This window comes from Alosa pseudoharengus, unplaced genomic scaffold (genome assembly GCF_046254945.1).
Source record: "Alosa pseudoharengus isolate Yale_2024_CS ecotype anadromous, Long Island Sound unplaced genomic scaffold, YU_APseudo_1.1 YU_APseudo_1.1_scf_10, whole genome shotgun sequence".
Taxonomy (NCBI): Eukaryota; Metazoa; Chordata; class Actinopteri; order Clupeiformes; family Clupeidae; genus Alosa; species Alosa pseudoharengus.
Window position 1 is genome coordinate 24,567,900 of NW_027468565.1, and position 13,892 is coordinate 24,581,791.

At 44.4% G+C, this 13,892-nt stretch overlaps 1 protein-coding gene across 1 annotated transcript in view; it reads left to right on the top strand.

Annotated features, from left to right (window-relative positions):
- Nucleotides 1–7,919, top strand: part of duox (dual oxidase) — a 33,236-nt gene extending 25,317 nt beyond the window's left edge. Inside the window, exons 25-34 of the mRNA XM_076268307.1 lie at nucleotides 664–894; nucleotides 1,235–1,334; nucleotides 2,665–2,714; nucleotides 2,889–3,016; nucleotides 3,438–3,591; nucleotides 4,192–4,424; nucleotides 4,663–4,821; nucleotides 5,202–5,357; nucleotides 6,486–6,614; nucleotides 7,027–7,919. Coding sequence (XP_076124422.1) covers nucleotides 664–894; nucleotides 1,235–1,334; nucleotides 2,665–2,714; nucleotides 2,889–3,016; nucleotides 3,438–3,591; nucleotides 4,192–4,424; nucleotides 4,663–4,821; nucleotides 5,202–5,357; nucleotides 6,486–6,614; nucleotides 7,027–7,149 — 1,463 coding nt within the window. The 3' untranslated portion in view covers nucleotides 7,150–7,919. The remainder of the gene's footprint in view (nucleotides 1–663; nucleotides 895–1,234; nucleotides 1,335–2,664; nucleotides 2,715–2,888; nucleotides 3,017–3,437; nucleotides 3,592–4,191; nucleotides 4,425–4,662; nucleotides 4,822–5,201; nucleotides 5,358–6,485; nucleotides 6,615–7,026) is intronic.
- Nucleotides 7,920–13,892: the final 5,973 nt, after the last annotated feature.

Here is a 13,892-nt window from a genome sequence, read left to right on the forward strand (position 1 = left end):
CTGTGAGCAAATTAGTATAGCTACTGTAGCTGTTCTTGCATGGAGGTGGAGCTCACACATGGTGTTACTGGGTGTCGTTGATTTAAAAATATCCACCAATGAGCACGAGGAAAGGTTTCCCTATGTGGCATGTCCACCAATGAGCATGAGGAAAGGTTTCTCTATGTGGCGTGGCTCATGAGCAACAGCTGGTGGCCCCTACATCATATGATAAAAAAACATAGATATTAGAAAGCTAGATACCGCAATGGGCTCCAGAACGTACGTAAATAGCGACGCCATCTTGGTGGGGGCAACAATCACTGGAGGCCAATGGAGGAGCATGTGACTCTGACTGGAAATCAGACAGGTGTCTCTGATTGCCGGCAAGTGGTGCCTATAGACAGTGAAGGTGTTGCCCCCAGCAATATGGCGGCCGCGTTTACAATGCCATCTCATAGAACTCGACGGACAATGCGGTATCTAGCTTTCTAATATCTATGGTAAAAAAAGTCCCAAACGAAGCCCTGTGGTGTTATGGTGGTGGAATGGGTTTCCTAGGCAACCAGGCTCTCTTCTCTTCCCTCTCTGGGACACTGACACTGACAAACTGTTTTTACTGTTTATGTTTCTGTGATGTAATGTTTGCTCGGAGTGAACCTCACAGGTCTTGTCTGTCTGTAGACTACGGCGTGCAGGCCGTCTCGTCCGGCGTCCCCGAGACCTCGGCGGTGGGTATCGTGGTGTCACGCGGGTCAGCGGCTGCCATCTCCTTCCTGTTTCCCTACATGCTGTTGACCGTGTCCCGCAACCTCATCACCAAGTGCCGCGAGACGTTCCTGAACCGCTACATTCCCTTCGACGCCGCCATCGACTTCCACCGACTCATGGCCATGACCGCCATCATCCTGACAGGTCAGAGGTCACAGACACAGGCGCCACTGCACACAGGAAACTAATACTTATGCAGACCTACACCTCCTGTACATGGAAACCTCATGGTCTTTGCATAATAGATAGTTTGCTTCCATTGCTTTACAACTGAATGGAACTGTGTGCTTCCATTGCTTTACACCTCATCAGGATTTGTCATCCTCCTGTTGCTATGGGCAATATGATTCTGGTTGGTGCGGTGTGAAGGCTGTGAGCGTTATGATTGGTGCGCTGTGAAGGCTGTGAGCGTTATGATTGGTGCGCTGTGAAGGTTGTGTGGTGGTCATTCTGACTGACCTTCGGCTCTGCTCTGACTCCGCAGTGGTGCACAGCCTGGGTCATGTGGTCAACCTGTATGTCTTCTCCATCAGCGAGCTCAGCATCCTCGCCTGCCTCTTCCCACAGGTGCTCTCCAACAACGGGTACGTCACCACCCACAGCAACGGGAGCACTCACGATTTAACACACACACACACACACACACACACACACACACACACACACACACACACTCACACCACACACACACACACACTCACACCACACACACACACACTCACATGCACACGCACTCACAAGCACACACACACTCACACACACACACACACACACACACACACACACATACTCTCACACACACACACACACACACACACACACACACAGACACACACACACACACACACACACACACACACACACAGACTCACACACACACACACACACACACACAGACACACAGACACACACACACAGACACACACACACACACACACACACACAGACTCACACACACACACACACACACACACACACACACACACACACACTACACACACACAGGTCAGTCACTGTCCACAGCACAGGGAGCAGTCACGATTTTTTGTTAGACAGCAGCATCAGGTCAATTAGACAGCAGCATCAGGTCATTTAGACAGCAGCATCAGGTCAGTTAGACAGCAGTCAGCAGTATCAGGTCATTTAGACAGCAGCATCAGGTCAGTTAGACAGCAGTCAGCAGTATCAGGTCAGTTAGACAGCAGCATCAGTTCAGTTAGACAGCAGCATCAGGTCAGTTAAACAGCAGCATCAGGTCAGTTAAACAGCAGACTTCTGCCGCTCTGCTGGGGAGTGTAAACACAGCTTCATACTGTTAGCTCTCAGTCTTCCAGCTACGGAGTGTACAGCACAAACACATGGCCAACGCAAGCCAAGGGTGTTTGAAGAGTTTTACACAAATCTGGCACAAGGCTGTGCCTCATTCTAACCTAAGGCCCCATGGTCTACTAACCTCCCTCTCGCCAGATGAATTTCGTTTCGCCTAGCTCCACTCATCCATCTGGGATCAATCCATTGAAGTGTTGCTTCAGAAGGCTGGGCCTAATCAAAAAATGCTTGCATATGATTGGATAAGCCACTTGTCCGTCATCTATTGACGTGCTACTTCAACCACTCACATCGAAGCCAACCTGTGACACTGATAACAGTCTCACAGTCGCTTCTACACTATGTCCCATCTATGAAACTCCCGCCCTGCGTCCTGATTGGCTGAACCATAAAGTCGGTTGCAGAAATCACTCTCAACGGAAGAGGTCCTAGATGGATGTGAGTGAAGCTAGGCGGAGCTAAGCGGAACGAAATTCATCTGGCGAGAGTCAGGTTAATGGTCTACTGCACAGGCAGTATAAAGCCTTTGTGAACATAAACCTTGAGTACTATATGATTTTGTTTTGGTTGTTCTCTGTTTTCTAGCTCGGAAAAGCCATTGGCATGGACATTCTGGTTCTTCCAGACAGTTCCAGGTAAGAGTGTATGAAAATGAGTTCCATTATGTTTTAGGAGTCATTTAACCATTTATAAAAGGTTATCGGGACTCATTAAAACTAGTCTATATTCTCTCTCTCACACACACACATACACACACCTGTTTTTCATTCACACACACACACACACACCTGTCCCTCTTCCTTCTCCAGGCATGACAGGGATCCTCCTCCTCCTAGTCCTGTCCTTCATCTATGTGTTTGCATCGCGCTACTTCAGACGGGTCAGCTTCCGAGGCTTTTGGGTCACTCACTACCTCTACGTCTTCGTCTACCTGCTGGTGAGCCACAGGAAATACAGTAGAGTGCTTACTGCACCCTCTCTCAAATCCACCACTTGTGTGTGATGTAGGCACTTCATGAGATCCCAAATGGGGCGGGCTGGAGATGCAGTCTCCAATCGTGTGTGTGTGTGTGCTTTGTCTGCCTGTCCTGCATGCATAGACGGTGATGACTGTGATGAAGCTGGGTTAGATACTCTCTCTGAGCTGTGACAGTAGCTGGGTTAGATACTCTCTCAGAGCTGTGATGTACAGTAGCTGGGTTAGATACTCTCTCTAAAATTAAACATGTCCTGCATGTCTGCCTGTCCTTCCTGTCTGCATGTCCTGCCTGTTCTTCCTGTCTGCCTCCCTGTCCTGCATGTCCTGCCTGTTCTTCCTGTCTGCCTGTCCTGCCTGTCTTTCTGTCTGCCTGTCCTAGACGGTGATCCACGGGAGCTTCGCCCTCCTGCAGCAGCCACGCTTCTACATCTACCTGATCCCTCCTGCCCTGCTCTTCCTCTTCGACAAGCTCATCAGCCTGAACCGCAAGAAGGTGGAGATCCCCGTGGTGAAGGCCGAACTCCTGCCCTCAGGTGAGACCTCCCCTCAGCTCACCTTTAGATGAACTCAGAGAAACTGAAGAAACGTCATCTGAGTTATTCACAACAGCTTTGTAGGACTGTTTCAGCAGGAAGCGGCGAGGATGTGGGAGACGCAGGCTAAGAGATTTTAGAGGCTACATTTAAATTTTTCAGATCCTCATTTACATTTCTCCTGAATAAAAAAAATACCTCCCTTGAAGGCAGCAGGGCTAGAATGCATGCACATTCGGGTCCAGTGCCCATTAAAGTCCAGCTTTAGGCCATTTCCTGAGCCCTCTTCCCATATTTCTCTCCCACTCATTTCCTGTCTGATCTTCACTATCCTGTCATTTAAGGTTAATAAAAAAGCTCAAAAATATAGCTTAAGTGAGCAAGAAGCATGATTTCAGCTTCTCAACCCATGGATGGTGAATTGGAATGAAACTGAATTGAATTTAAGATTTTAGCATGTTCACCATAGCCTAGGAACTGAACCTGTTAACACACCTAAACCTGAAACGGTGGCATGCCGCTACGACTTCAGCATGGCCTGAAGTTGATGTTGATGTTCAGTGTATTCTGATGCTATCACCTCTGTGTGTTGGGGTCCAGGTGTGACGTACCTGGAGTTTAAGCGGCCGCAGGGCTTTGTGTACCGCTCGGGCCAGTGGGTCCGTGTGGCGTGCCTGGACCTGGGTACGGACGAGTACCACCCCTTCACACTGACCTCGGCGCCCCACGAGGAGACGCTGAGTCTGCACATCCGTGCTGTCGGGCCCTGGACCAGCCAGCTCCGCGAGTCCTACTCTCCGCAGAGGCGCCAGGAGGCGGGGGGGTACCCAAAGGCAAGCACACACACACATGCACACACACACACATAATGTCTCAACACACACTCATGTAGTGTCTTAACACACACACACACACTCACAGAGACACAGAGTATACCACACCCCTCAGAGGCGCCTGGAAGTAGGGGGGTAGACCAAGGCTAGAATACCGTTCAACATACACACACTCATGTAGCGTCTCAAAACACACACACACACTCGTGATTGCTGATTTTCCCCTCCCTGTCTGCAGTTGTACCTGGACGGGCCCTTCGGAGAGGGCCACCAAGAGTGGACAGACTTTGAGGTGTCTGTCCTCGTGGGCGGCGGCATCGGAGTCACGCCCTTTGCTTCCATACTAAAGGACCTGATCTTCAAATCCTCAGTCAAATTCAAGGTCCAGTGTAAGAAGGTACTGAGCTTAACCTGAAAGACGTCTCATGGAACTAAACGAGCTAGAACTAAAAGAGGCTGAGAGAACTAAAATCTTTTTACTAAATACTTTTACTGAGAAACTGTGTGTTTTGGTCAAGTGTTGTGTTGTGTGAGAGTTAACATATGTTGTACTGTATTTGAGAGTTAACATAGGTTGTGTGTGAGAGTTAATGTGTATGTCGTATGTGAATTAATGTGTGTGTTGTGTGAGAGTTAATGTGGGTGTTGTGAGAGTTAATGTGTGTGTTGTGTGAGAGTTAACATGTGTGTGTTTTGTGTGGAGTTAACATGTGTGTGTTTTGTGTGTGGAGTTAATGTGTGTGTTGTGTGTGAGCTCACTGGCTGTGGTCTCTGCAGGTGTATTTCATCTGGGTGACGCGCACGCAGAAGCAGTTTGAGTGGGTGTCGGACATCATAAGGGAGGTGGAGGAGGCGGACGTGCAGGACCTTGTCTCTGTGCACATCTACATCACCCAGCTGGCCGAGAAGTTTGACCTCCGCACCACCATGCTGGTAAGCAGTTTCTAGATCACTCCCCCTGGAAACTCCGTCCATTTACAATAATCCAGTCTGTTAACAGTATAAGTATAATACTTTGGATCCCGTGAAGGAAATTTGGTCTCTTATTTGGGCTTTTATCCCAATCCGTGAATTAGTGAAACACACTCAAGCACACATTGAACACACAGTGAGGGTAAGCACACACTAATCCCGACGCAGTAAGCTGCCTGCTACAGCGGCGCTCGGGGAGCAGTGAGGGGTTAGGTGCCTTGCTCAAAGGCACTTCAGTCGTTCCTACTGGTCGGGGTTCGAACTGGCAACCCACCGGTTCATCAAACAATTCAATTTTATTGAATTATTCTGACTGGTTCATCAAACTTCATCAAACATGTAGTATTATAGATTATCGAACATGATCGTGTTTTCATTTCTGATTGGATAAGAGGCATTCCATGAGTGGGGATATCCTTTGGAAGGATACAACACGATGCACGACGCAAACTCTTCCCCAGTACTAATCACTCTGCATTTGATATACTTCAACCGTTAAATTCTAACATGCCAACACTCCATTCAAAAGAAAGTAGAATTCGAGGCAGCTCTTTTGTCATTGAAGGAGACAAACCGAGTAGTGCGAACCGAGTTAATGTTCAAACAGAGACGGCTCATCTGAAGGACACGTCCACGTTTAGTCTGACGCTCATCTGAAAGACATGTCCACATTCAGTCTGACGCTCATCTGAAAGACATGTCCACGTTCAGTCTGACGCTCAGAGATGGCTCATCTGAAGGACACGTTCAGTCTGACACTCAGAGATGGCTCATCTGAAGGACACGTTCAGTCTGACACTCATCTGAAGGATCTTTGGTAAAAATTAACATGCAGGAAGACAGGACAGCATCTCTCACTCAACTTGGCTGCAGAGTGATAGTTTTGGTTGATTGGCTGCTTGATACTGAACATTCTGGCTGAAACTGGCTGAAACTAGAGTACACAACTTTTATTGAATTATTCTGACTGATTCCTTATCGGTGAAAATAATTGGACAATATAGACTTTAACAGTTAATATTTGAATAGCTGAGTTAATTATTCATTGATTGTGTTGTGTGTGTGTGTGTGTATGTGTGTGTGTGTCAGTATGTGTGTGAGCGGCACTTCCAGAAGGTGTGGAATCGGAGTGTGTTCACAGGACTGCGTTCCATCACCCACTTTGGCCGCCCCCCCTTCCTGTCCTTCTTCAGCTCTCTGCAGGAGGTCCATCCTGAGGTACACACATACACACACACACACACACACCAATCAGGCACTCACACACACACACACCAACCAGACACACACAACCAGACACTCCAACTCCACCCCTATACCCCCCACCCCCAAACCAGACACTCATACACACACACACACACACACACTACAATCATTCACTCACACACACACACACACACACATAACCAGCAGCTTAGTTTCTCAGCAGGCAGATAACACTCATTCAGCCAATCAGACCTGCCACAGACCTCTGGACATGAGCCAAGGGTTTCAAGCGCTGCACCTGGCCAACTTACGGCACACACACGCGCACGCACTAACACACACTTCCCCAGCTCAGTCTGAGCCACTCATAGTAAAGCTGATGAAAGTGATCTGGTTCCTGATGGTTCCTGTGTGTTTGGTTCAGGTGGGGAAGATCGGCGTGTTCAGCTGTGGCCCCCCTGGTCTAACCAAGAATGTGGAGAAGGCCTGCCAGCAGATAAACAAACGGGACCAAGCCCACTTCATACACCACTACGAGAACTTTTAAAGTTTCTGTTCCAAAGTCCACTTCATACACCACTACAAGAACGTTTAAAGTTCCTATTCTGAAGCCCACTTCATGCACCACCATGAGAAGTTTTAGAGTTCCTGTTCCCAAGTCCACTTCATGTACCACTACGAGAACTTTTTAAGTTCCTGTTCTCTAGCTAATTTCATGCACCACTATGAGAACTTTTTAAGTTCCAGTTCAAAATCCCACTTCATGCACCACTACAAGAACTTTTACAGTTCCTGTTCTAAATCCCATTTATTGCACCAATACTAGAACCTGTAAAGTTCCTTTTGAAAGGCCTGCTTCATGCACATGAAAACATTTGTCATGACGAGAGCTAAATGTTGTGTGTTTACATTGATACTGTGACAGTTATCATCTCTTATTTGGATGTTCTACCTGGGTTCAGTGTTGTGCCTGACTGCAAGGCAGGTTCTGGTTCTGGTTCCTGTGATGAGTTGCTCTATCCTGTGGTGCTGTTGTGTCCTGCACCTGTGGACTGATCCCCACGGATCCTGACCGGCCTGCTTCCACAGATGCGAGTCTCACTACTGGTTTGCATCCATCCTCTGTCCTGTATCTGATATGAGATGTGTTAAAATGTAAGAACTCTATCCTGTACCTGATATGAGATGTGTTACAATGTAAGAACTCTGTCCTGTATCTGATGATGTGTTAAATGCAAGAACTCTGTCCTGTAACTGATATGAGATGTGTTGAAAATGTAAGAACTGAGTTTGATAATAAAGAATTAATTTACCACAGATGGCCTCCTCTCCTCCAGTCATTTAAACTGACAGGGGCTGAGTGAATATCGTTGACAGTGCCTTTTGCTGTCCTGGACATGAACAACTTATTTGCCGTGTCAACATAACATATACATGACTGAAAGAGTTGTTATATTTGTTTAGCCTATGTACGTTGTATTCAGAAAAATCATTACTTAGCTATTTTACATGAATTTTCAAGATGTGTTTCAGTTTTATTATTTTATTTATACAATTGTCAGCAGTCAGTAACAGTATAATGTGACTTAATGGCCTGTGTGATTGGGATGTGGATTGCTAATTTATTATGAGTAGGCCTATAGGCTATGGTATGGCTATGGTATGGTATTCTCTCCGATATAATAAATACAACACATTGGGTTTGACAAGAAATTTGGCAATACTACTTTCACACAAGTGATGGCACCCCTGCTTGGAGACAGAAGATTGTCCGTTTTGCTTTTAAGGATTTCATCTGCAATGGGAAAAAATGGAACGACATGTAGGCTATGCTTACTTTAGTGCTGCGATTTGATCAATAGGGACTCGACTCGGACTCGACGTGGATTAATAGTGACTTGACTCGGATGAGTAGTGGACTCAACTCGGACTTGACTTGGAATTTTTTTTTAATGACTTGGACTTGACTCAGACTTGAACACTGGGGACTCGAACCTGGACTCGGACTCGAGGCATAGTAACTTGACTACAACACTGCAATATACAATTGCCACCTTCAATAACCTGTTTGCTCTCTGAACTGGCTTATATTGGTTGTGTCACATAATTTGAAACAAGTTAAATCAATTTTGAGTGGTTGTGTTTAATAAATGACTGCTCTATTTGTATTTACAGTAATTGTTGCCACTTGTAGTATGGATAATATGTGCATTAGAGTGCAGAATGTGTTTTGAGAATGAGAATGTGTTTACAGTTTTGCTAAAAATTGAAAGTGAGATCTGCAAATTGTTTAACCATGTGAAATGGTTTAAGGTATTGACAATAGACTGAACAATTAGTGAAATGAGTTAAAGCAACTGATAACTTTCTTCAGCCGATGGGTTTTAGTGTTTTAGCAACTGAGAAAAACTGTAATGAAGACAATCTCCTGTTTTCTCAAGGAACACATTGCCATTCAAATTCTAAAGTGAATTGCCCTACTATGCACTCTGACTCATCACGGGCAACACCTGTCACACAGTTTTACAATTAGCAATCAGAGCTTTAGCATAATGCTTGTGATGTGGATGAGGTGCTGTGGCCAGAATGAAACAGTAGTGAGGATGCAGCATAGTTTTTTTTTTTTTACTGTGACTGTATTCAGTAAAATCTTCTGTTGTTTTGTATGTAGACCACATGTGTAACTTTATGTTGGTTGGGATGTACACAGGGATGGATCATGGCTTGTGCCAAGTGTGCACGTGCACAGGGGCCCTCAGCCAATGGGGGCCCTCAGATTTAAAAAAAAAAAATGGCCATGAATTTAGGCTAGATTGTGCCCGGTGCTTCTGTCTGTTAATTTGCGGCACAACTGAATGGTATTATGGAACCGCGGACCGAAAGAAAAATAAATTAAATGTTTTCCTGATCAATAAATACTTCTTAATTCATAAAATATAGAGGCATAACATTAGGTGGAAGTGGTAGGCTATGAGTGCTCATTCAATGTGTATGCGTGTTTGCGAAAGTGAAACTGACACTGAACCACTCTGGGTATAGGTGAATGAAGTGGATTCCTGCAATGTTCATGAAAACAGCATAGCGATTGGATAGCCTAATAAATCGCGACTTGATGTAGGCCTAACAGTAGCTTATATCGTAGCAAATAGCCTATGGCGATGCCGATGACAGATAGGCCTACACTTATTTCACTCGTCTCGCTGTGCTGGAGTGAGCGCATAGGCTAATGTGGGCTGTTGCGCTAAGAAATTAATTAGGGAGATGATCTGCATCTCCATTTACCAAACGCTATAGTTTTTACTGTTAACGTGAAATATGTATCCATGCCTTTAGTGTCAAGCAGCAGTGAAGTGAAAACCTTATCATGCAGGTAGCCAATGTTCACGTCACCTGAGTCAGACAGAAAACGGGCCCTGCTTGCTCTTTAACTGCGTTAAAAGGGTATATTTAACAGCCAGAATTTCGAAATTTTCCCGGGGAGACACCCCCGAACCCCCCGTAATACGATCAGCACCACCTCTCACAAAATACTATCAACGTCCCTGCTACCGGTCCGTCGGAAATATGACAACTGTTGTCCGGTCCGTTTAGTGAAAAATCTCGCGGTCAGGGGGGCTTTTTTGATATTGTGCACAGGGGCCCATATTTGTTTAATCCGTCCCTGGATGTACACTGTGTACATTGTTTTTGTGGGGGTAAATACAATATTTGTTACAGTGTATTTGTACGGAGCCCCTAAGGGGACATGAGCAAAACAAAATCTAAAGTTTAGTTTCATGTGCTCGTGAACGTGAAACTTTCATGTGCTCACCTGTGTGAAACTTTCCTGTGTGCGCACAGGAAAGTTTCATGTGAAAAGGTTTTGTGTGCGCACACGAAACTTTCATGTGCTCTGAAAGCTCCAAGTCATGATGAATGGAGAAGTGTTTTCCATTCATCATAGTGTTTTACATTAAGAATGTCAGTGTTCAACTGGTTCTTATAAATGTCTACTCATATGATGGTTTGTGTGTGTCATTTGAAAACCAAATACCATTTTGAGAAGAAATAACATTGTTTTGAATGTAAAGTTTCATTGTTTAAGGTATTGACAACAGGTATTGTTTAAGGTATTGACAACAGACTTCATTTTGCAGGAGAATTGAGAGGTTTTGCATTGTGTGTGAGTTTTTTTATTTGTGTGTAGAGTTCTGAGAGTATGAGGCATGCTTTCTGAAAATGTGTGTAAACAATCGAGAAAAACTGTAATAGGCCTACATAGTGCTTGGGATATGGCAAAATAACATGCCTCCTCTTATATAAAACTGTAACTATTTGTTCTGCTATCTTGGCCAGGTCTCTCTTGAAAAAGAGATTTTATATCTCAATGAGACTAACCTGATTAAATAAAGGTTATAACTAGATGTACCGCAGAGCGGTACAAAATATGACCGCCGCCCAGTCCAGCACATTTTTTGCACAAAAATAAATCACGCTGAAAGGCCTATATGATTCTAACTGTCTCACTAAATTGCATTATCCACACTCAATTCTCACTGGTATCTGCTAGACAACAAGTACCAAAACATGATTAGTTCATAGATTTCACATGTAAAATTAATTTTACTGTATACAACCCCACCCCTATCTTGCCTGTTCATAATTCTGAGAAATTCTTGAATTGTGTGCATGTGTGCGTTTACACGTTTATGTTTATGTGTGTGGGTGTGTGTGTGTGTATGTGCGTGCTTGTGTGTTTGCCTGCGTATGTGTGTTTGTGCATGTGCATGCATGCGTACATATGTCTACTGTGTGAGTATGTGTCATACGTATGATTACTGTGAATGTATGTGTGTGCGTGTGTATCTGTTTATGCACATGTGTGCACATGGAATGGGTTAACATGACCCCTGGAGGCAAACATACGGAAAAAATTGGTCATCCTAGGCCCTACGGTTCTCAAGATATTCACAGAAAACTGTGTCTGCCCTACCCTCCTTTCGAGGGGTCCAGTACAGCGGGGGGGCTACAGATCAAAATGAAAAATGACCATAATGATCCTACACTTTTAATTTCGTGCAGTTTTGACCTTGTCAGCCAGAGATATTGTGATGAAAACACCTAATTTTTTGCTTTTTAATTTTTAACTAGGTGGCGCTATACATGAAATAATTGGTAATGGGATGGGTTGACATGCCCCCTTAGACCAACATACATAAAAAAGGTGGACCTCCTAGGCCCTACGGTTCTCGAGATATTCACAGAAAACTGTCTCCGGCCACCTACAGGCCAGTTGGTGTATAGTAACATAAATTAATTTATTGTGTGGCCCCCCATGAACGGAATTCCACGAAACTTGGCGTGCATACAGAGGGTGTCATAATGATCCTACACTTCCAATTTCGTGCAGTTTTGACTATGTTAGGTCACAGATACCTGCGATTACAACACCTCATTTTTACTTTTTTGTGTTTAACTAGGTGGCGCTATACATGAAATGAGTGGTTATGGAATGGGTTGACATGGCCCCTTGAGATCAACATACAAAAAAATGGTCCTCCTAAACCCTACGGTTCTCGAGATATTCACAGAAAACTGTGTCTGCCCTACCCTCCTTTCGGGGGTCCAGTCCAGCGGGGGGGCTACAGATCAAAACGAAAAATGATGGTTCCATGCTATCCATATGGGGTTACATGCCCACCAAGTTTCGTGTACCCCGGTCTTTCAGTGTCCCGGGAATCATTGACGGAATCGCTTCGCTGCGCGGCGGTCATAATAAGGCAGTGTTGTAGAAGTTCACACTTCACAAGAGCTAGATGGACGTTGGAGTAGGCCTCCCCGGGCATTTTTTTTTAAATTCTGGCTGTTAAATATCCTACACAATTTTAGCGCAGTTTGGGAGGGACATAAACAGAGCAGGGCCCGTCTTGGTAGCTTCTTTCTGACTCCCGTGACGTGAACACTGGCTACCTGCAACTGCAAAATGTTATCACTTCACTGACACTATGGAGACATATTTCACGTCAACAATAGAGATGAAAACTAGCTTTCGGTTAACGGAGATGCAGATCATTTGCCTAATTAATTTCTTTGTGCAACAGGCCACATTCTACGTTCATTTCAGCGAGATGAGTGAAATAAATGTTTTTTTAAGCTGCCATCGCCATAGGCTAGCCTACTAGCCTATTTGCTACGATATTCACCTGTTAGAAATATAACAAGTTGCTATTTCCTTTTTTTTCGTGCAGTGGATTAGGCTATCAAATCGCTCGTTTGAACAGTATCGTGGTTTTAAATATAGTTGTTTCTGGCCTACCCTCGAGATGTCCGACAGCCAAATGCCATAATTTAGGTGAACCTGGTTTTGTCGGTTAAAGTTTTTTTTTTTTTGCTGTTTCTTGCTGTCAAGGGTTCTCTCAAGGGTGCCCGGTGATATCCCTTGGGCAATTCTCGATATTAAGCCTTTCTTGTCCAATGTGTTGAATATAAGGCGAGGCACCACAGGTGAATAAGGTAAAAAAAAATAAACTAGCAGAAATCACTATGAAACTTTCCCAGTTGATTACTTACATTAATATGGAAAAGAAATGTATTACAAGTTATCTGTAATATAAAGTTTAAATATGCAAATTAAGCATAATCTAATTCAATATGTGCTGATTTGCATAAACTAAAAAAAACTAAATCGGAACATTGGATGATGGCAGGTTCAAAATTACTTTTTCATTGTGTTGACATATTAGATGAAAAGTCTTTTACACAGGGAATTTTAGATATCTCTTTTATTTATTCCGTAAATCAGAAAAAACTGCCAATAGCCTTTAAAAAAAATACATTTTCGCCATGTTTTTAGGAATAAAATGTAATATAAAAAGGCTAGGAATAACATATCAACAAACCCCTCTGTAGAAGCCTTCTAAATATAGTTAGGTATAAGACTGGAAAGTTTGGTGTATGTAGGTGCTTCTGAAGTGCCGATTTCATTCTCAGAGTGGGAGAGGAAACTAATCCATGCGTGCTACGTGATAGCATCTCTCATGGCACGTCTCTTAGGTGTGGATGGAGGTTTACCCATAGCCGTGGGAAGTAGGGGTGCTGGGGGTGCGGCCCCCTGCAGGAAAGCACGCGTATTTAAATGTCATACCACTCACGATCAGAAAAAAAAGAAGCTCTCCGTCCCCCTATCTATTATTCTATTATGCACTAAAAAATGTTAGGCCTACATTAGACCTGGGAGATCTAAACAAAAACTAAACAAATTAACAAAACAAACCTGAGGGAGATATCCTATGACGCTAGCTTTATGGTTCG